This window comes from Sitophilus oryzae, unplaced genomic scaffold, assembly GCF_002938485.1.
Source record: "Sitophilus oryzae breed Bouriz unplaced genomic scaffold, Soryzae_2.0 scaffold_1146_pilon_pilon, whole genome shotgun sequence".
NCBI lineage: Eukaryota > Metazoa > Arthropoda > Insecta > Coleoptera > Curculionidae > Sitophilus > Sitophilus oryzae.
Genome location: NW_022145778.1, coordinates 616461 through 639690, shown reverse-complemented (window position 1 = coordinate 639690; position 23230 = coordinate 616461). Strand labels below are relative to the sequence as shown.

The following is a 23230-nucleotide window of genomic DNA, read 5'->3' as shown; positions in this document are numbered from 1 at the left end:
GAGTATACCATTAATTAAATATAACACCATTATTTCCGCCCATATACTAATTAATTACATACTTAATTGTGTTCGTTAACAAATTATTCTAAATAAATGTGGATTTAAGTCAGAAATCAATATAATAATAAGTTATCAAAATTAAGTCTCTTTGTTATAAATAAGTATTTATTAAAAAATGAAATGTCATTTTTAAGGTGTTTCTTTTTATCAGACTGTCTAATACCCATACAAAATTCAGTTTTTTAGTATTTGGAGCAATTATTATTAATCAACGCAAACAGTCAGTTAATGTAGTTTGAATACTGGAATCATATTAATTGGTCCCCTTTAACAAATATTTAAACATTTTTTTTTTATTTTTTAATAAAATAAACAAATTATATCGACAATTTTAGTATCTGTACTCTTTAAAAATTTGGTACATCTTTAAAAATAATCTAAAATGTCAATATTCCATGGGTATATTGATAAATAAGTTCTAAATTACAAGAAAATGCATTTTCTATGGAAACTTAAAGAGATAGGTAAAAAATGGTATAATATAATTTGATAGACAATTAAATTGTGCATCTGATTCTCGTAAAATATACAAGGTGTTCCGTTTAAATTAAACAAGTTATTGCCGTTTGAAGCTAATAATTATTTAAAATTAATTTTTAGGCACTCTGTATAAGGTAGTATTATTTTTATTATTGCAACACAATAACTGATCAGTAAATAAACTTCAGTAAATATTTAGTATTAAAAACTTTGATACCCTTGGAGAAATGAAGCCTTAAAATTTTTACTGCAATTTCACAAAATTGAAAATATTTCAAAAACTGTTAGGTTTAGGTATAATAAACCTTAATCAAATTTACCTTTATTTTAATCGTACAAACTAAAAATGTAATAATATACAGGGTTTTCCATTTAAAAAAATACAACTTTGATATTTTTTACTTATTTGGGACACTCTCTATCTTGTAAAATTATTTTTAAATTGTACCTCTAATAGTCCTTCATCGAACCCAAAACTTACAATTTGTAAAAATCTCATCGTTTAGCTACAATACTCCGTGTCGTATGTGGTGAACAACCCTGTAGACTCTTTGGAGGTAGAAAACTTCTTTCCAAAAATGTTAAGTCTTCCCTCGCTTTAGTCTCGATAATGCCTACAATTCCTTAAAAAGGACGAAAGCACCAAGTTGTATGTTCCTAACATAGATAATGTGGACTTCATGCTGCAGTCTTCCATTGCATATCTCTATTACGTTCCTTCCTCCGAAAAGGACAGCAAGGGTTTATCAAGACTCGAATAGTAAATTATGTTCCGATGTTATTGGTTGACATTGGTTGACTTTTACTTAAAATTATGAAATAATCTTTCAAACAAATCAACCTGCTTCGACATCTGACACGTCAGTATTTTTGAATATATATTAATAAAGAAGTTTAGTACTTGAATCAGCTTGAATCCTCAAAATGCAGGCTATGCTTCAAAGGCATTGTGCAAGATACATCTACGTGATTCCGGAAGGACTTAAAGAATTGATGTCTGATATTTCCAGAGAAGTAAAATACCTTTTTTTTTTTTTAGTGCAATTATTTGGAAAACGAGTTAAATATATACGTTGAAATTTAATTATTCGAACTACGAAAGTTAAACTAGAGTTTCTTAGGGTAAATTAATTTATTAATAAAGTTTATTAAGCCAGCGAACTTTGCATATTGCGGTATTAAAGTTTGCTAATAAAACTGCTTTACGAGCTAATTATAATATAATAAGTATATTATTATAATAAACAGCTGCAGAATGTCGTAGAGAAATTTTGTTACTTAGTTTCGTATTTCTAATTAGATATAATAATACTATACAGGTTGTAAAAAAATGTTTAGTAAACCACAGCTCATTCATTAGACAGCCAGTCGACCTTATATCATTTACCTGGAACTCTGTGTACCTACCCAGATGATCGCTTATCTTATATCATGTTACTTATTACTCTTAAAATGTTTTCCTTTCTAAGACCAGTATTTTTGGCCTTACTATACAGGGTGCGTCTTAAATAAGTGCAAATATTTTCAGGGCTGATAGATCTCGATAAAAGAAACCTATTTTTCCTTTACTATTTTTCAAATAAGTCCAAAATAACCGAGATATTTTTATTTCAAATTTTGAAGAAAATTGATTTTTTTGCTTAAATTTTGAGAACCGCTGGACTTGTTTTCTTTCTTGTAAATTTAATCCACTACACCTATATTGCCATAATAAAACTAAAAAAGTTTCGGACTTCCATTGTCTTTATTTATTTCGCTTACACAACGTTTCGGTCACAAGTATCACTGACCGTTATCAAGTGTGAACTCTGTGTTGCCATATTATGAAGATATTATTTTTTTTAACTAAAACTTAAAGAAAATTCCAAAAAATTCCAAATTTAAAAAAAAATCGCGAAAAAATCCTCATAAACGTGTTTCTGGGGTCGAAATATACTACCCTTAAAAATATTTGCATTTATTTAAGGCTCACCCTGTATATCAGAATTGTATCATAGACTTTATTTCAGGTTTTAAGAAGTCAACCTGAAAATATTTACATGTTTATAGCCGATTATTTGGATGCTTTAATGATTACAAGAGAAAATGCAAGAGGTATGTATGTAATATACAGGGTGGCCCATCGAAAACGTTCCGCAAGGCATAACGGCCAGGGTAATTTTTTTTTCAGAAAATTCAAAAACACGTCAATTTTGTTTGTGAAGGGGACAACTTTTGCCCCAAATATGAAGATTTTCAACTCTTTAAGCGGGGGTGTCATCCCCCAATTTCTTTTCAAATGGGAAGGGGGGTCAAGTGGTACTGCAGTGAAAGGGGCTTTCTATTCTCTATACTTTCCCGCTTCATTTTTGAAAATCGGTCGAGTCATTGAGAAAATATGAAGGATTGAAATTTGAAAAGTTTATTAAACATTTATCAGAGTAAATGATAAGGATAAATTTCTTCGACCAATTTACTGTTTTTTCTTATTATTTCTAGATGTTTACGCATTTTTTCACTTGCCACAAGGTTGAACGATCAGGTCCGGTAGTTGCTAGATAGCTGTTCTGTGAAATAGACTTATGCAGAATTCCATATTTCTCTTTCACTGTTTGGGCTTCACTTTTTGGAGATTAGGCTGAGTATATTTGTAAATAATACGTATATGTCTAAAATCTTTAGCGCCAACTTCAACTCGGTCAGTAGATGACGTAAAAAAACTGACAGTGCAGGAAGATAGGAATCGAACTATCCTTATCTCTATATAGTATCCTTGGGCCGTTATGCCTTGCGGAACGTTTTCGATGGGCCACCCTGTATAAGAAAGTAATGCTATTTCCAGTGTTATTTTCTATTTCTAATATAATAGATATCTACTAAATAATATTTTTACACATCATTTTATAAATACCCTGTAATACATATACAGGGTGAGTAAATAAATGCTAATATTTTTAGGGGTAGTATAGTTCGGCCCCAGAAACACGTCTATGAGTTTTTTTTGCGAAACAAAAATTTTTTTAGTTTTTAGTACTTAAAAAACACAATTTGTTGATAATACTGCAACCGGCAACATAGGCAATAGATTAAATTTACAAGAAAGAAAACCCAGAAAATATCCAGCGGTTCTCTAAATTTAAGGAAAAAATATATATTTTTTAAATTTTTAAAGTAAAATAACTCGGTAATTTTGGACTTATTTCAAAAACGGTAGAGAGAAAATATGTTGCTTTTATCGCGATCTACCAGCTCTAAAAATATTTAAGACTCACCCTGTATATACATAATATACCCTAATTTGGATTTTCAATTAATTTATAAACAAATAAATTACAAAATAATCTCAATTAGGCTAAACAAATATTTGTAAACTGTTATTAGCTAGTGGGTTATACATATAATCACGGCTTTTTATAACTATATTGTTACTTATGTTTATATTATTCTTTGCGATTTAAAATTTCTTAAATATGATTTGACTGCACTTTATAAAGGAATTGTTTCCACATTTTGGTTCTTATCTAATTTTTGTATATTGGTTTAGCTGTTAAGCAATATGTATATTGTTAGGTACTTAAATTAATCTATCTAGGTATAAAAGAATAACAATAAAAGTATTTGTTTCACAATGTGTTACAAGTTCAGAGGGTTTAAAGGCAGATTTTCATGCAGCCGTCATCCGTTGATACGATTGGTTAGAGTGTTTTCGCGTCACTTTACTGACGAAAATGATTAATGCCGGGACCTCATTAGCCAACACGCCATGCCACGCGATGCTATGCTACCTCACGCCGTGAAGATCTGTGCGTATGTTTTTCCAGTTAATTAAAGTGCGTCTGCTGGATCTTTGTCTATGAAAGGAATGCGGACAAAAAACATTTAAATAACAGCAATATATTTTATACGTCGACTTGACGAGTACGTCACCGCAAATCGCTCCGCCCACTCATTTTATTGGCTACTTGCAAATTTGTCGAATTATTATTCTAATTCCTCTAATTGCGTCCTCTAATTCTTTTACGAAAAACATCGAGAGAATATCGTTTCCCCGCTCACGGATACCCCGTAGCTGCAGAACAGACAGACGTACTGTACATGTATTGCGTACACACTAGGTAACACGCCACGCCATCCGACGCCATAACACGCTATCACACGTGTGATGGGCGATTCGTCATTTATGTCTAGCCCCAGCAAGGCAACTATTAAGCTTGACCAATCACGTTAGAGTTTTTGACAAAAGCGGATGCAGAACAGCTGTGGCGTACTATATAAAATTTATTACAAACAAATCAAGAAAATCAATGAATATCTAAAAAACAAATATAAATTAGTAAAAACCAACCAATCCCACCAAATAACCAACTAACCAATGAATTATTAACACCCTCCAAATAACCACGCTAACCAAAGCTTAATAGTTGCCTTGCTGAGGCTAGACACAAATGATTCGTCTGTCCCAGATCTCACCGACGTGTGTTACGGCGCAGCGCGGCGTTGTTCCCCGCTTGCATTTAAGCAAAATGTACCATTATTTAGTCCATAATGTGGTTTTCCCTGCTCTCATTGGTCGAGACAAACGCACCAGCATTTCTAAAAATCAAAGATTTTAATAATGGCGTTTATTATATGCTATGCTATTGTTATGTTTCTAAATTAAATTGTTCTCTTAAAAATGGTGTCCCACAAGGCTCAGTACTGGGCCCTTTACTTTTTTTGATTTATATAAACAACTTACCACATATCCGACGTGACGACCACTACGTTTTATTCGCAGATGATACAGCGGTCTCGGTCAGAGGAAAAGAACTAAAAGACCTAGAGGGACGCGCGGATGACGCTCAAGCGAGGGCGGCTGACTGGTTCCGGAAAAATAACCTAGTTTTAAATGAGGCCAAAACAAATCGTGTAATTTTTTCTTTGAGGAGTGTGCCTGAGGACTGTCGCTTCTCCAGGGAATCTGTTCCATTTTTAGGGGTTCAGTTGGACAGTGAAATGAGATGGAATGCTCATATTGAGCAACTATGCAAGAAGCTAAGAAGCGCGCTCTTCGTTCTGCGTAATTTGTCAGGTACTGTTTCCTGTTGCGTATTGCGGACGGCTTACTACGCTCTTTTTCATTCTGTGATGTCCTACGCTGTTTTGGCTTGGGGTCACGCACCTCAGTGGCGCAGGGTTTTCGCGCTCAGAGGAGGGCTGTGAGAGTTGTCGGAGGATTGGGCTACAGGGATGATTGCAGGGAAACCTTTAAAATGTTAAATATACTTACTCTCCCAAATCTTTATATATTGGAAAATCTATTATATGTTAAAGCCAATACGGAAAAATATCCCACAAATGCTCAGGACGGCTCTCATGACACTCGTAGGGCGGAGCACCTCAGTATCCCTATACATAGATTAGAAAGGTCTCGAGATGGACCTAGATACTGGGGTGTGAAGTTTTACAAGTTTTACAACTTCCGGATGGGTATAAACTATTGTCCGATAGGGTGTTTAAGGGCAGGGTTCGTGGCTGGTTACTTGAAAATCCACTGTATGACTCGAGGGAGTTTCTTTCAAGTGATATACATATTAATCTCGCTTAATGGAAATTCCTTCTACAACAGAATGTGGGAACTGGAAACTCCCACCCTATGTTTATATTACAATGTATTAACTAGAATATATAACTGTCATTGTATACCCATCTAATATGATGGTTTTAACTTTATGTCTTTTGTGTTAATTTTTAAGTTAATTGTGTTTTATATATGTATTTTATTTTATATTTTGACTTATGTACGCCACTATTTGTATGGTATTGACATCAATAAATTATTCTAAATGCTATTTGTTATCTTTATAAATTTTTGAAAAGTTTGGAAAATAGTTTATTATTTTATTATATTACTGTTGGTTTAAATTTTAGTTGCTGCGAGACTAGTGGAAAGCTTGACAGAAATGGCTACGACTACAGCCACATTTTTGGAAGAAACTGGAATGTCCAGAGAAGACGTTGATAATATTGTTCTTTCCATTCACAGAACTTTCAAAGAATTCATTGACCACGATTACCCTAGACGCAGATCCACTGGTAAAATATCCAGATTATTTATTACAATAATTACAAACCAGCAAATATTTCACAAACAAAAATTTCAGAAAAAAATGAGCTTTGTGAAAAACCGTATTTGCTTGGTACTCGTCACTTGCATCGCTCGTTCATAATCAAGCGATGTCGGTTATTTCAATAATCGAGTACTCGAGCGAATTTTCGCTCGAGTTATTCCATCACTATATGATATTAGCTTTAATCAGACAGATGACCTCAGAATAATATTTTTATGGGAAAACCCGATTAATTTCAATAAGCGAGTACTCGAGTTTCAAGCGATTGCAATAACGAAGTGATCGCTCGAGCTAAATATCACTCGTACTTAAAAATACGGTTTTTCACCCGTCGTCGCTTGTTGTAAGTACTCGTTAACGCCAAGCGCCAAGCAGTATGTTGCGTGCGCAGTGATGAATGGCAAGTAGCAAGCGGCGAGCGATTCGCTTGATCGCTTGATTTAGTTTATTTCAAAGCATTGTCGATGTAGGTCGTAAAATTTTGTCCCTCAGATACGCAACGGATAAATACATATACGATATACGGCGTCGTATAAATTTGCTACCTGCAATGTATGTAGAAAATTCGCTCGACTTTTTATCGAGTATGTCACATTAAAATCGGATTTCAATTTATTTCATTCTAGGATCGCTTGCGTTCGTCGCTTGGTACTCGTCAGTTGCATCGCTCGTTCATAATCAAGCGATGTCGGTTATTTCAATAATCGAGTACTCGAGCGAATTTTCGCTCGAGTTATTCCATCACTATATGATATTAGCTTTAATCAGACAGATGGCCTCAGAATAATATTTTTAGGGTCTAGTGAAGTTGAAGAGGCTAATATAGTTCATGAAGTACTGTACAAAGCAAACATAGATCCAGAACAGGCAGAAATGGCCGCTAGAATAATTCAGCAAGCTTATAGGTAAATAATAAATTTATTTTTTGTATACGGGGTGGCGCATTTCATTCGCCTCGGTTAATTATAAAAAAACGGGAAAACGTAGAAACAAAATATTTATGTGAAGAGGCAATGTGCATAATTTAATATTGTTTTAAAATATACAGGGTATTTCAAAACTAAGATTTCTAACAAAATCTTATGGAATACCCGGTATTTTGTTTCATTTTTGAATGCTTGAACCTAAAAAAAGGCATTTATTATAAGTGTTAAATATTGTTGCGGACCCGTGTGGACTCGGCCTAACCTGACTAATATGTCCCACTACCATTCGAGAGACCGACTAAAAACGTAACAATAGGTATGTTTAAAAACTTTGGTTTTTGAGATATTTAAAGACATTTAAATATGCATGCTATAATAAAAAAATAGTCAACACCCTGTACATTACTTTTCAGAATTGATTCTTGAGCTGACTTTTAAGCCAGAGAAATAAGCTTTAATAAAAAATTTCATTGCTTCCTTAAATGTATAGAGGGGTATCAAAAAGTGCTGGTCTATTTTAAATATTTATTTTACATAAAACTTCGTTATTTCAAATGCAACACTCGTATTTTTTTAAATAAGTCGAAGCAGATTCAAATGTTCTTTCAAATTATATTAAGGTCCTTTGCTATATTTTACGATGACTTGTTGATATATCGGATTTTCTATAAAAGTTATTGCAATTACGGCAAATTCATTTTCTTCACTTCCACCGACAGGTTTCTGCCTAATACATTTTTCATAAACCACATCAGGTCTGCGAAATAGGACAAGTAGTTTTTCAAAGGAACGCGTATCAGGAAGATTCCTATTTGGATAAGCACTTCAGGCCAAGAAGCAATTTTCCTCACAAAATAAAATCACTATTAACATATCTATTATTCCTTCCACCAGCAGATACTGCTTCATTTTTCTTGATAAAATAATAAGTACTTATTTATTAAACTAGTGTAGGTATATTAAATAAATTGTAGACTGATATAAAATTAAATAAAGTCCATAAACTAATCTCGATTTTGAAAATAGCTACTAAATGTCACTAGAAAACTGCCATGGCGACACCAGCCATCTTGATTGCTTTTTATTGAAAATCTGAGCCAGATAGGTATAGGAAATAGAAACCCTAAAGGTGCGTATTCATTATCCAACCGAACGCATGCGGCCGTTCGTTCGTTCGTTCGCTCGACCATCCGTTTCGAGTCGGTACATCAAAGGCGTTCGCCAAGAAATGCGTCCGGTCTATGGTCCGGTCTTCTCGTGCGGTTCTATCGTACGGTCCCCGTCCATACCACTAGCGAACATTCGTTCGTTCGTTCGTTCGTTCGTTCGTTCGGATAATGAATACGCACCTTAATATAGTTTGAAAGAGTAAAATAAATATTCAAAAAAAAAAAGAATAGCCATTTTTGGTACCCCTGTATATATTTAAGGAAGCAATCAAATTTTTCAGTAAAGTTTATTTCTCTACCTTTAAACTCAGCACAAGAATTAATTCTGAAAAGTAATGTACAGGGTGTTGAAAATCTTTTTTATTATAGCATGCATATTTAAATATCTCAAAAACCAAAGTTTTTAAACATATTGAACACTTTTAATAGATAAATGCCTTTTTTAGGTTCAAGAATCCAAAAATTACATAAAATACCGTGTATTACATAAGAAAAAATATAACTTTGCTATGAATCTTAGTTTTGAAACACCCTGTATATTTCAAAACAATTTTAAATTGTGCTTGTTGCTTCCCCACGTATATCCCTAAAATTTTTATTTCTATATCTTTTCGTTTTCCTGTAATCTAACGAGGCGAATTTGGTGCGCCACCCTGTATCTACCTATCTCTTTATTATAAGAGAGGTTATAGTGTATATCGTGATTCCTACTACTTTTTATATTAAACAATGTTATAAATTTTACAAGTATTTTCTTTTGACAGACGTTTCAAAGAGCGCGAGGAACACGAAAAGAAACTCTTAGCTGGCTTGATCGATTGGAGAATAGCTGCCAGGAGCGCCATACGACTGTACAGGCACACCGGTGTCACTAATGAGGAGGCAAACAGGGCTGCAACTTTGATTAAGGTAATTTAACTTTCGTCGTACCTCGTCAAATACAGACAAATTTAGTTCCCTTTACTTATTCAAATAGAGTTAAGGCTCCAATTTTACCTCGAAATAGGAGTTTTTTAATTATTTAGAATAATAAATTGATTTTTCAATTTATTCGTTTTAAACGAATATGTGCGAAAAAATTTAGGAGGTGATAACTTTTTAGACATTTTTAAAATAAATCGATGTGATTTTGTGAAAATGTAAACATGCAAATATTTTTAGTATATTTGTTTGTTTTATTTTATTTTTATTTTATAAGGTAGTATACAGGGTGCTACAAATTCGAGGTTCGAGCATTGGTATCTCGAAAATCGTAATAGATACGAAGATGGTTAAATTGGGTCAAAGTTGCTCCTTAGGATGTTCACCAAGATGCCATCAAGAAAGTTTTAAAAATTTCAAGGATTGCTAAGTTTTTTTATTTCAAGTTTTGGAAGAACTAGGTCTCCTGAGTACAATGATATGCCACAGTTGATATTTTGTTTTTGTTTTGGATACCTTAACAATAACAAAACTATTTAATTATTATTTAAAACAATTTTAAATCCGACTCTGGTTTTTTAAATTATTTAATATGATTATATTCATTGCAACAATATTGAATCAGCGCTAATTAACAAAGAATAAGGAAAATCGATTGAAATCAGGAACTGAAATATTCAAATAAATAATATCCAGCTCAGCAATTTAAACAAAATATTTTTAACTTTTTTTATTGTAAATTTGAAACCTCAGTGTACGATATTAATCGCAGTTATTATAAATAAATCAACTTCTACAAACTAGTTTCTAATGCTCTACATGTTCGAAAGGGTTACAACCATCCCTAATGCACAAATTTATTTTTCGTTCATTATACTGCTCTACCATTTCCAATTCATCTTCCGGGGAAATGATTTGATTGTTTATATTATATTATATTTATATTATTTATTGTTATAGCATTTTTTTGATTTTCCGTATTCAATGTTTTACCCCACGTTATTGTTATGTTTGGAAGCTTATCAATATTTTAACGATCAATAGATTAAATATTTAAAAAAACAGGGCCGGACTTGAAATTAGTTTAAATAAATTGTGTTCAAATGTCCGAAACAAGAAAAAATGTTAAGTGTGGCATATCATTGTACTCAGGAGACCGAGTTCTTTCATAACCTGAAATAAAAAATGCAGGTCCGTATTTAATAAAAATAATTTAGCCTCTGTATCTCACAAATTATCAGCTAATTTGAACATCTAAAAATACTATCAGATAGCCCTAATAAAGTGGCTATGAGAATGTGCAATTAGATTTTTAATTTTCTCAAAAGGAACGACAGGGAAAAATAAAATTGATTTTCAAAAAAATCAGTTTTTCCAAAAAACTCAGTAATTCTCGAAATTTTTGAAACTTTTTTGATGGCATATTAGTAAACATTCCAAAGCGCAACTTTGCCCCAATTTCGCATTCAAACGATCGCTCGATTAATGAAATTGCTTGAATGTCGAGTACTCGATTATTGAAATTAATCGGTTTTTCTCATTACTAATATATAGTATATTTCGACTCCAGAAACACGACTATATGAGGTTTTTTTCGCGAAAAAAAAATTGAAAATTTGGATTTTTTAAAAAAACTTTTGGATTTTTTTTAGTTTTTAGTTAAAAACATAATTTGTTTGTAATATAGCAACATAAATAGTAGATTAAATTTACAAGACAAAAAATCCAGAAAAGATCCAGTGGTTCTCAAAATTTTAGCAAAAAATTGTTATTTGAAACACGGTAAAGAGAAAATATGTTTCTTTTATCGATACCTATCAGCCCTTAAAATATTTGTACTTATTTAAGACGCACCCTGTACAGGTTGTGAGGGAAACGTCTCATAGAATTTTTTTGTTATGAAAACCCTCCCTTATTATCGAGCAAGCAATCACCTCCTGATATTTTTCGGACTTGTACATTTTACACACTATACAGTAAAATATCGTGTATAATGTTTTTAATAGGCTGCATACAGAGGATATTATACAAGGCGTATGATGAAAGCGCTGGCCACCATGGATTACGAAAACCTCTTCCCCATGCATCTCGAAGTGGACGATTTTGATTACGCGATTGAAGATGGCGATGAAGAATATGACCAATATCGTGATTATCAAAGGGGACTTATGGAAGACGATGAAGATGATGGTATAGAAAGGTAAAAGCTGATACACGTACCCAGTAGTTTTACTGGTGCGTCAGCACCAGGGTTGTTAAGTAGTTTATGAAGCAAAAAACTACGCCAAAAACTACGAGTAGTTTTTTGTATTAACTACGTTTTAGAATTTTAAAAACTACCTTCAAAAACTATGTTAAAAACTACCAAAAAAATATAGTAAAACATAAACAATTTAGACTTTAAACAAAAATCAAGCCAAATTTTTATCATGGAAGTATGAAGTTATATTATATTTGTATAAGTTAAACAACATCAGAAAAAAAGACGATTTGTTTTCAACAAAAGTGTATTTTCTATGAAATACAAAGTAACATTGAACACAAAATAAACTGTAAATTCTTATGGAGAAATTCTCCATAGACATTCTCCAGGAGAATATATGATTTTTTACATCTAAAGGCACAACTTCATAATTCCCCTCTTCCCAGAAGGTATGGAGCAAGGTATGGAGACATTGACGTCTTCCAACCATTTTTAACTACTAAGTATCAAAAATATCACATAATAAGGAACAAATTCACAAAATATAGATTTTTTATTTCTTTAAATTGATCAACAAACAAAGTTTTTAGGTTATGCTTTTACTGTTATTAAAAAAACCACATTAGTTACATAAACTACACATTTACTACTCGACATTTAAAAAACTACTTGTGACATGTAGTAAATGTAATTTATTAATTACTACGTGTAGTAATAACAACTCTGGTCAGCACTAGCATGGTAGTAGCATTATGTAAATCTTTTTTATACCAGTGGTGGCACTATCATGCAAACTGGAGCTTCTCGATGTCTTAGTGTTCGTAATACATGGTGTGAGTCGCCATCTTTGAAAGTATCGTGACAGAAGTTTCAGATCATTGGATAAAATTATCTCATCATGCTGATTGTTGTTTTGCAAGGGCTAAGTCATCTTAAATTTAAATGTAAGCATTCAGAACGTAAAAATTAGTGGTAGACATTTTCAATTAGTGGAAAAAGTTTCCAAACTTTTAGCTTTTCTACAAATTATACTTCAAAATTTGCGAGAAACGTCATTTTTGCCTTTGATTATCTTCCGTCAAAAGAAATTGTGGTTAGAAATAAAAAGTTGATTGTTTTATAACGTAAATATTAGGCTTTCTCTATATAACTGTTGTATCCATAGAGAAAGCCTAATAAAAGCTTATAAAACAATAAACCTTTGATTTATAACCACATTTCGTCCTATTGCTGCCAAAAGTCACTAACTAACATTTTTCCGAACAACCAAATTCAATCACTAACTATGTTTTGAAGCGGAGAATCGATTGCAAAAGTCATTAACTACGATTTCTGGCTATTTATGTTTTATTTTATTACCGAATAGTTACTAACTATCCCAACTAACATTTTTTGTTTTATAATGGTAATGGTTACGTTTCGATAACCTACTTAATAAAACCTAACAGCCTATCAATTGTTCGCGAAACGTTTTCGTTACCCTTATAACACCCCTATAGCACTTAAATGGAGAATCTTATAAAGGTAACAGTGACTAAATTTTAATACCTTATAAAACCTTTAACGTGACCTTTACTCTCCATTTATTGGTAACTAAGAGGTTGTCGTTACCTTTATAAACCATAAATAAGTTTTATAGCGGCAAGGAATACATTTTCGTTATCGCTTTAAAACGTTTAATATTCCTTATAATAGCCATTATAAACTTCCTGATCTACGGTGTTTATAAACACCTAAATAAAAAACGCCCCTTTTAAGTTCATCTCTTTCTACAATGTTCGTTTGCCATATATTCTATTTCAAGTCCTTGTCATTATTATTCTGCTTGTACTTTTTAAAGTTGACAGCAATGGATTTTCACTTTGATAAAAATGGTGTGTTATAATAATTATCATAACAAGTTAAATACTCTGTAAGAATTCTGTAATGACTAAATTATATTGGCACGGAAGATTTATCGAGTAATATTAACATTTTACCTTTCTTAAAACTAAAGCGCCCTCGTTTAGAACCCAAATATAATTTATTTTGTAAAAACCAAATAATAAAAATTACGTCTCATGATTTGTTTTTTTTTGCAAATAAACTGCGCAACATTTCTTAACCCCATGCTTTTGAAAAAATACGTCTTAAAGGTTCGGTAATATTGCTTAAAATGCAATATTCTTCTTTTTTGTGTATGTACAACAACACAAACATAAAATGGCCGCCTTATAAAAGGACGTCATGTTTGCCATTTCGCCTTTTAAAAACCTCTAGTTGTATATGGGCCTTTAAGTAATCATCAACACCTTAAAAACTCTTATAACACTTCCCATAAACACTTCCTTAGGTGTCTTATGCGAATTTTGCTCTTGCAATAAAAGCTTAGGTGCTTTTGTAATTTGTGATACTTAATAGTTTTATGTTTTCTTTTTGTTTCGGGCGTTTTGGCTTTTGCAAAACAATTTTTTAATCTAAATAATTAAAACAAAGCCCTTCAATGCGTTTAAAAATTGTCCATACCACAGAAGATGGAAAATCAACACCGTCTTTGACCAGTTTTCCCTGATATCTATACATTCTTCCAAAGGTCCCTTGCCCCTTCCTTCATCGGTGGCAGTCGATTCAGTCGAAGTATTTGGCAATATATCTTCTTGAGGAACGTCTAAGTTTTGGTAATTTTTAGTAGTTGTGAGTGGTGTGCTTCCCAAAATATTTTTACGGGTTTTAACACACTCTATAAAAACTGCTACTGTATTTAATTTTTTTCCAATTTTTTCTTTCTTCTTCCATCTTTGATTTACAAAAGCAAAACAGGAATATAAAACATAACCTAACCTTAAAAATATAGCGCCCCCTATTCTACACATGAAAGTAGTTGCTACTGGGCCTATTAGTTTTATAAAATTCTTTAGGTTTTGTAGTAGCTGTAGAATATTTATTAAGTGCCTTAGGATTTATAAGGGTTTTACGAAGTAAGCTATAAAACCCCAAGAGTAAAAGTTTCATAATAAGGTTTTTAAGAACGCTATAAAACCCTTTTAAAAAAACCTTAAGTAACCAACACCAAAGGTTTTATAAATAAGGTAACGAAAACATTTTGGATGCAATGTTATAAAACTTCAAGCATTTTGGTATTTTTTCAAGGCGTTACAAAACTTTTAACACCAATAGTGTTCTTATAAGACTTTAAACACTCTTATAAATGTTAAGGTTCCTTATAAACCTCTTATAATACCCGTTACCTTTTAATAAAACTTTAGGCTCCGAAAAATGTTACTTGGGATAACATCTTTATGCAATGCAATTCATCTTTAGACGCATTTTTCTCGGAAGTAATAAAAAGCAAGTTAGTGACTTTTGGCAGCAATGGGACGATTTTCTCTTGACGGATGATAATCAAAGGCGAAAATGACATTCCTCGCAAATATTGAGGTATAATTAGTGGAAAAGTTAAAAGTTTGGTAACTTTTTCCACTATTTGATAATTCCTATCACTAATTTTGACGTTCTGAATGCTTACATTCAAATTCTGTTCTGAGTGAAGGTTAAAAGTTTGTATGAAATACTAGATCTGATTTATATTATTTGGTCTGAGATGGTCTGATGTCTCATTTCTCTTCAACGTCTACTTGATAACGGAGATTGAGATAACCTGGAGATAACTAAGTAAACCATCGTAGTTGTATAACACTTTTGTTTGAAATGACAGATCGTCTACAATTTCAGAATGAAAATCATGAGAATTTTATTTATTACAGACCGAAATCCGTCACCATTAACTACAACACTGTCATTCCCCATGTCGATTTTGACACAGATCTGGGAGATCAAACTAAAGCATCAATGAAGGTCTCTACCACCAGCAGTATAGTTAAACATTCGATGGGATACATTATCAGTGCCGCCATCGCCAAAGTTACTGAAGATGTCCTACCCGAACAAACAGGTAGAGTAATTATAATAATAAACATTCAATTAAAAGCCTTAAGGAAGAATTAAATTTGAGATGTAGGCTTGGTGCTGCCACCATCGGAGATAATCGTCATATACAAATACACGGGTTTAAATAGCGAGTATATGAAAAAAAATTATACAGGGTGGGCCACTGAAAACTTTCAATGGCTAAAATTTTTAAACCAAAAAAGATATCAAAAAAATAAAAAATACCGTTTCTACAATATGGAGGGGGAATACATATGACGTATTTTTTGAACCACCCCGACCTACCCCTGAGGCGGCACCAGGGTTCGGAAGTAGTTAATTAAGACGTAATTTACCTGATTAACTACTTGTAGTTTTTCTTCAAAAACTACGTCTTTTCCCGTTCATTAACTACATGAAAACTACGTTAATAAACTATGTATTGATATTATGAATAATTTTCCTTTGTATTAGGTGTAATAGAGATAATATGATGTAAATATTATATTTAAAGCCATATTTCTTCTGTTTTCTTAAATACATTATGTGTTTTTAAAGCTTCAACTTATTAAAACCTCACCTCAAACCTTTGATATTTGAAAGTTACATAAATTGAAAAACTACCCCTTACACGAAAAATTAGGTGGACATTAATGAAAAAAGTGGTTTTTTCAGCATAAGTTACAAATTGAGACCCAGCTAAATGAGGTATTTTTAAACCACCCCGACCCATTCCTAGGTGCCACCCCCTCACTTCTAACCTCAAGATAGCGATACCCCACTTGTGACACCTCTTTGGAAAGCGTATAAAAAATGCTGAACGGCTGTCATAAAAAAGAACGAAAAAAATGGAGCTAAAAATAAAAAAAAATGTCAAAACGTGTCAAAATCAATAGAATGGATTATTTTTGTATCCACGTACCATTGCGAGAAAAAAACTGGTACAAAGAAATTTATTATAACTCTTAATGAAAACCTCATACACTTTCAGCAAGATGGAACCCCTCCGCATTATTCTATTGTCACAAGGCGGTGGTTGGATAAATATTATCCAAGGCAATGGATTGGCAGAATGGGTCCAATCGAGTGGCCGCCAAGGTCACCTGATCTCACTCCTTTAGACTTTTTTTGTGTGGGGTTACTCTAAATCCATAGTCTACAAGACAAAACCAGGTTCGTTGCAAGAATTGCGGCAGAGGAGAACTGAAGCATGTCGAAATATTCCGAGAGAGACTTTCCAAAAAGTGAGAGAACAATTTGAAAATCGTTTGTATTTTTGTATGGAACAAAACGGAACAAATCATTTTGAGCAATTGTTAAAATAAATTGTCATTTTAAATTTCTTTCAAATTGTCACACCTACATTTCTTATCACTACTTACCAGTAATTAAGTTGAAGTCTGTATGACCATCGTTTAGCAATTTCAATTAGCTTTCCAAAGAAGTGTCACAAGTGGGGTATCGCTATCTTGAGATTAGAAGTGAGGGGGTGGCACCTAGGGGTGGGTTGGGGTGGTTTGAAAAATACCTCATTTGCCTCATTTAGCTGGGTCCCAATTTGTAACTTATGCTGAAAAAAGCACCTTTTTCATTAATGTCCACCTAATTTTTCGTGTAAGGGGTAGTTTTTCAATTTCACCCCAAAAACTTGATGACATCGTTTAGCATTTTTCATGGGCTTTTCAAAAAGGCGCCACAAGTGGGGTGTTGCCATTTAAGATTTTCAAGTGAGTAGGTGTGCCGCCTAGGGATAGGTCGGGGTGGTTCAAAAAATACGTCATATGTATTCCCCTTCGATATTATAGAAACGGTATTTTTTATTTTTTTGATATCTTTTTGGTTTAAAAATTATAGCCATTGTAAGTTTTCAGTGGCCCACCCTGTATATACAGAGTGCTACATTGAAGGGCTCCTGAATTCTTTCAAAACCTCAAACATAAAATGCAGGTCCGTATTTAAAAAAATTTAGTTTGGCCTGTATGTATCTCACAAATTATCAGCTAATTTGAAAATCTAAAAATGCTATTAGATAGCTCTGACAAAGTAGTTATGAGAATGCCTATGAAAAAATTTTTGATTTTCTAAAAAGCAACGACAGGAAAAAATGACAACAGGCCAGGGGCGGATACAGAAATTTATTTTAGGGGGGGGGTCCAAATGAAAAATAATGCAAAATATGCCTTTTAGAGCGCCATTTTTAACCCAAAAGCCTAATATTTAACCCAATTTACAGATTTTAGGGGGGGGGGGCCGGGTCCCATGGGCCCCCCTCTGTATCCGCCACTGCAACAGGCTGATTTTTTTCTAATCTAACAGGGTTTTTCACTATAGACGATGTATCGACAACATATAAGGAGTGTAATTTTACATATCTCAAAATGGATGAAATCACGACATATGGGGTTTCTCAAATAAGTTATTGATTTGACGAGTTGTAAGAAAAAAAAATAATTTATTTGCAAAAGAAATATTTTATTTTTAGATGAAATTGACGAGACTGGAGATGATGTCCTTCAAACTGAGGTTGAGATAAAATCTGAAGTAGAATTTGAAGAACAACTTGACGGACCATTTGAAGAAAAAGTTAAAAAAGATATTGAAGGAGAAGCTGGAGTAGAACCTGAAGAGCAACCTGAAGAACAAGTTAAGAAACAATTTGAAGATCAAGCTGGAGGACAACTTAAAGAACAGCCTGAAGAACAAGCTGAAAGTCAGCCTGAAATATGAACAACCAGAAAATATGTAGAATAATAAATATATGAAAATATGTTAACTAAAAACTAAAATTTCCACTTTTTTTACTTTCAATGTCAAAATTCATAATCGTTAACAAGAAATTGAATAAAAATAAAAAGATTAAGGAAAAAGTATATTAACTATCTTAATGAGCGTAATTTTTGGTCGTGACATACGAGACACGCGAGACGAAAAGTGGTAGAATGTAGAATGAGTAAGAGGGGGGGGTTAATCACTGCGACCTTGAAGTTCTATTGTGCCCCCCTTCCTTGAGTCATCACACATCTGTTGTAGAGGGGACAGGGTATTTCTCATCCTCCTCTGACAACAGTTCTTCCTCCGAGGGTACACACTCTTCCACGGTTGGAGTTTGGCCCCTAACCGGCTGAGGAACCCGTGAGGTGGAGGCTGGAGGATCTGTCTCCGTTTTCTCCATCTCTTTAACTTGGTCTCTCCTTATACCTGATACCGGTGTTGTCCCGTATCTATAATAGAGGATATGTCCCTCTTTCTCTATTGCCTCCTTGGATTTGAGGTCAATTCCTATTGTGAGGACCTGACCATCACCCTCCTCCCTCGAGTTGATGACTCGCCAACTCGATGTCCTTACATTGAGGTTCTGACCCTGGATAAGGCTCAGCAGGTAGGTGTTGTCTTTCCCCTTGCTCGTCCGCAGAAAGACCGTGATGGCCACCCCTTTAAGGATGTTTTCTCCCTTCACTGCAACCAGTTCCGGCCCCTGCCAATTTTTAAGCTAAGGTGCGATTTCTCCCAACCAATTCGCCGATTCTTGAGATACACAATCTATGAGGATCATGCCCACCCGAAAATGTATCCCCGCAAAACGCAGCTGACCCACAGTTTGTAGATCGTTGTGTCGCGATCCGATCGCCACTACTTAGTCCAGTATAGCCTCTTCTAGAGACGTTTGCTGGTCGGTGGTTAGAGCAACCTCTGGGAAATCCTTTGGCAGCACCGCCACTTTCACTTGTCCAGCAATAGCGGCAAAGCTGGTGATACGTCCCTGCTTGCCTCCCGGTATTGGACGGCTTTCCATCCTGGCTTTTTCCTCTCCCTGCCGGAGAAGATGTGAGAGGTTCTCGCTCCCTCTCTTGCCCTTTGATGGAGATGAGTGAGGTTGTTTCTTGGTTTCTTTACTCTCCCCTTTTCGGAGGAGTGTTTTCGCTTTTGCTTCCTCCGGAGCAAGTCCTTCGTGGACCAGTCGGAGGTATCTCCGTGCTTCTGCTCCGCTAAGACCTACTCTCAGATGATCGTCTAGCCCGCCTGGTTGACCCAGGCCGGGTAGACGAAACGGTAGCTTGTGTCGCTTATTGGGTCTAGACGTAGGCTCCCGACCCTTGCTGGAGAAGGTGGTAGCTTGTGTGCCACTTGTGGAGCATGATCCCAAGCAAATGTCAGCCGCTCCTTTTGTAGTTTCCTTTGGATTTGTTCCTTTGAAACTTTCATGTGACAACTTTCAAGTGTTTTTAATGCTAGATCTCTTAGTGTTCCCACGAGTCGCTAGGGATAGTCGGTTCACTTCTACAGAGCCCTGCATGTAGAGGTAAGGGGTAAATATAATGGGGTGCCCCCTGATGCCCCAAGGTTGAGGCGAGTAATGGCTAGTCCTCTATCTAGCCACGCATCCCTTTGACCTGGTCCCGCCATCGTAGGATTTAGGTTTTTGGTGCGGTTGTCTCCTCTTGGTCCAGGCGGTTAAGCCAAGACCCCCCCACACTCTCTACCCGCGAGGTATGACCACAGTCAATAGAGGGTGCCTGGTATGACGGACAGGGGTAGCCTCTTCCGGCATCGTTATATGTCTTGATGCAATTCCCTGTCCACGACACTACAGCCGATGAGTGAAATGCTTGTTAGAATGTTAGACCAAGCCAGGCGCTAGGGGGATTCCCCCCACCAGGAGCTTCCCCACCAACGACAAGGTCTTGCATCTCCTAGGCGAAGTGACACGCGAGACGAAAAGTGGTAGAATGTAAAATGAGTAAGAGGGGGGAGGGAGGTTAATGAGAAGAACAAGCTGAAAGTTAGCCTGAAATATGAACAACCAGAAAATATGTAGAATAATAAATATATGAAAATATGTTAACTAAAAACTATATTTAAACATAAATTTCCACTTTTTTTTACTTTCAATGTCAAAATTCACAATCGTTAACAAGAAATTAAATAAAAATAAAAAGATTAAGGAAAAAGTATATTAACTATCTTAGTGAGGCGTGAATTTTCGGGTGTTGTCTTACGAATTTTTGAAGTAAAACTTCTTTATGCGCGCTGGGAGTAAAAATTCAAAGCCGTGACATACGAGCTAACGAAACGACACGCGAGACGAAAGTGGTAAGGACGCGCGCTTAGAAATACGAAGTGACGCGAACTGAATCAAATTATTTATTAATTTTTTTTATTTTACGCGTAAAAAACTATTTGTTAAGCATAAAAAAATATTTTTTTAATTTATTACTTTTTCAACAATTCAAACTACATTTTTCAAACATGTCATTCAAATCCTGCAATTTAATAACTGTTTCACCATAGATAAAGTGTTTCACTTCAAATAAGTATAGGCTCATAGTGCACACAATTTTTTTTATTTTCTTGCTAGATAGGGAGATTTTAGTGTCAATTTTACTCATCAATAAAGATACTTGATTCCTTTATCCATGATTTTACTGACAAGAAAAAAAACAGTAAGTATACAGGGTGTTCGATAATGACATGGTAATATTTAAGGCTTGGAACTAGTCTATGAAAACAAAATTATATGATGTCCAAACATTTTAGTTTTTGATGATATTGTAGATATCTATACATATGAAACACCTCTTCTATGCATCATAGTGTGTTTTTTGATGTACAAAAATAAAAATTGGCAAAGAGCGAGTCGGACTCGCGCACGAAGGGTTCCGTACCATTCATTATCTATACAACATTAGACACTATATTATTATAAACTTTTTTGCCAATTTTTATTTTTTTTATGTTTTTTTTGCAAGAAACACATTACTAAAAATTGTATTAATCAATAATAAATATGTAAAAAGTAAAAATAAATATGTAAAAATTAAAAAAAAACGATTAAAAAAAGTCGCCTTGACTACGATTCGAACCTGCCTTACTACGGCTCCAACGTCATAGCAGCGTAAAGTCCTAAGGCTTACCACGCGGCCACCGAGGACTTGTAAGATTCTATGTAAAATTCTTATTTGAAAGATAATGTTTAGTGAAAGTACTTTTTTATTTATAAACATTTATTTAATTCTGTTTTTAGTACTTGTTCTTATAGCGGCAACATAGATACATTATCTGTAAAAATTTCAACTGTCTAGCTATAACGGTTCATAAGATAAACATACATACCGTGCTGGCAACTGTTACTTTTGGGTCGGCATTTACATGTGTGGAAGTAAATCGCATAGGGACCTTATTAAGTCTGAGTGAGAGAAATGCGACCGAACGAGGCGACGCGCGACGGTGTGCTGTTGCGGCGTTGCCGATACGCCATTCCCTATCAAGTAAAGTAAAATCACGATCGCAAACCGCTTATTTTTAAAAGACTTTTTTTAAAGAGATAACTAGATAAAATCATTAGACATGTTTCTGAGCATCTGAAATGGAATTATAAGGATATCGTTAGGGTGTCATTTTTTTTATAACGAGAAAACGTCAGTAATCGCGATAATTTAAAAACTCAACTTTTAACACATAACAGGCCATAACTCAAGAACCACTTTAGATATTGAAACTTTTTTTTATTTTCAAGATCGGATATTTTACAATATGTTTACATAAGAAAAATTCGATAAGGTTGTTTTTTCCATTCAAAAATTGTAAACAATCCATCCATTTACTTTTAGAGCATAGCAATTTTTAGCAATCGTGTAATTTTTTTATTGATGAAGATTTTCACATACTGTCTACAAAGAAAATACAGCAGAAATATTAACAAAGTTCTTGAAAAAACTACAATCTATTATTTCTAATAGATTTCGAGATATCTCGAGATTTCGAGAGATAATAAATAAACAAATTAAGTATCACGAGACGTAATTAAATCTTGAAGCTGAACGCATGATGTACACCTTTCCCTAAAATTTTAAGTACTGACAGAGGTACTGATTGGGTCGGCCGCTCGACTACGACAAATCTGCTATATCCCCTTCCACGTCTCTTAGCAATAGCTTTGTTCGGGTTCTTGTTATTACCGATTCTGAACCGTCCTAGAACTCTGCAGCGCATGCGCAAATGAAATAATATCATCATATTTCCTTCTGCGCATACGCATCACAGTTCTAGGACGGTTCAGAACCGGTAATAAGAGAAATCCGAAGTAAGCTAATAGCTTTTTTCGGGTTATTATTATTACCGATTCTGAACCGTCCTAGAACTGTGATGCGTATGCGCAGAAGGAAATATGAAGACATTATTTCATTTGCTGAGTTCTAGGACGGTTCAGAATCGGTAATAACAAGAACCCGAACAAAGCTAATATGTGCACAGTTTCTCGGTTTATTTCATGTGTTTGGCAACCTGTTTACTGTTCCCTCTTTGTTCGGTACATTATAAAACGCATTGTACTCTTCTTACATACGGAAATCTCGACCCAAGACTAAGCTTTGCCAGCCCTTAGTATATGCCATACGTTCATATGTGAAGTATTTTCTTAAAATAGATTCAAAAATCACCCCCTTAAATGTTAGCATGTCATTAAAGATCACCCTG

At 34.2% G+C, this 23230-nt stretch overlaps 1 protein-coding gene across 1 annotated transcript; it reads left to right on the top strand.

Annotated features, from left to right (window-relative positions):
* The first annotated feature begins 1379 nt into the window (after positions 1 to 1379).
* LOC115886813 lies at positions 1380 to 18613 on the top strand. Its single transcript, XM_030906117.1, has 8 exons — positions 1380 to 1557; positions 2553 to 2637; positions 6433 to 6597; positions 7429 to 7537; positions 9492 to 9636; positions 11655 to 11848; positions 15595 to 15782; positions 18240 to 18613. The coding sequence occupies exons 1-8, from the start codon at positions 1468 to 1470 to the stop codon at positions 18482 to 18484; spliced, it is 1221 nt and encodes a 406-aa protein (XP_030761977.1). The 5' UTR covers positions 1380 to 1467; the 3' UTR covers positions 18485 to 18613.
* Positions 18614 to 23230: the final 4617 nt, after the last annotated feature.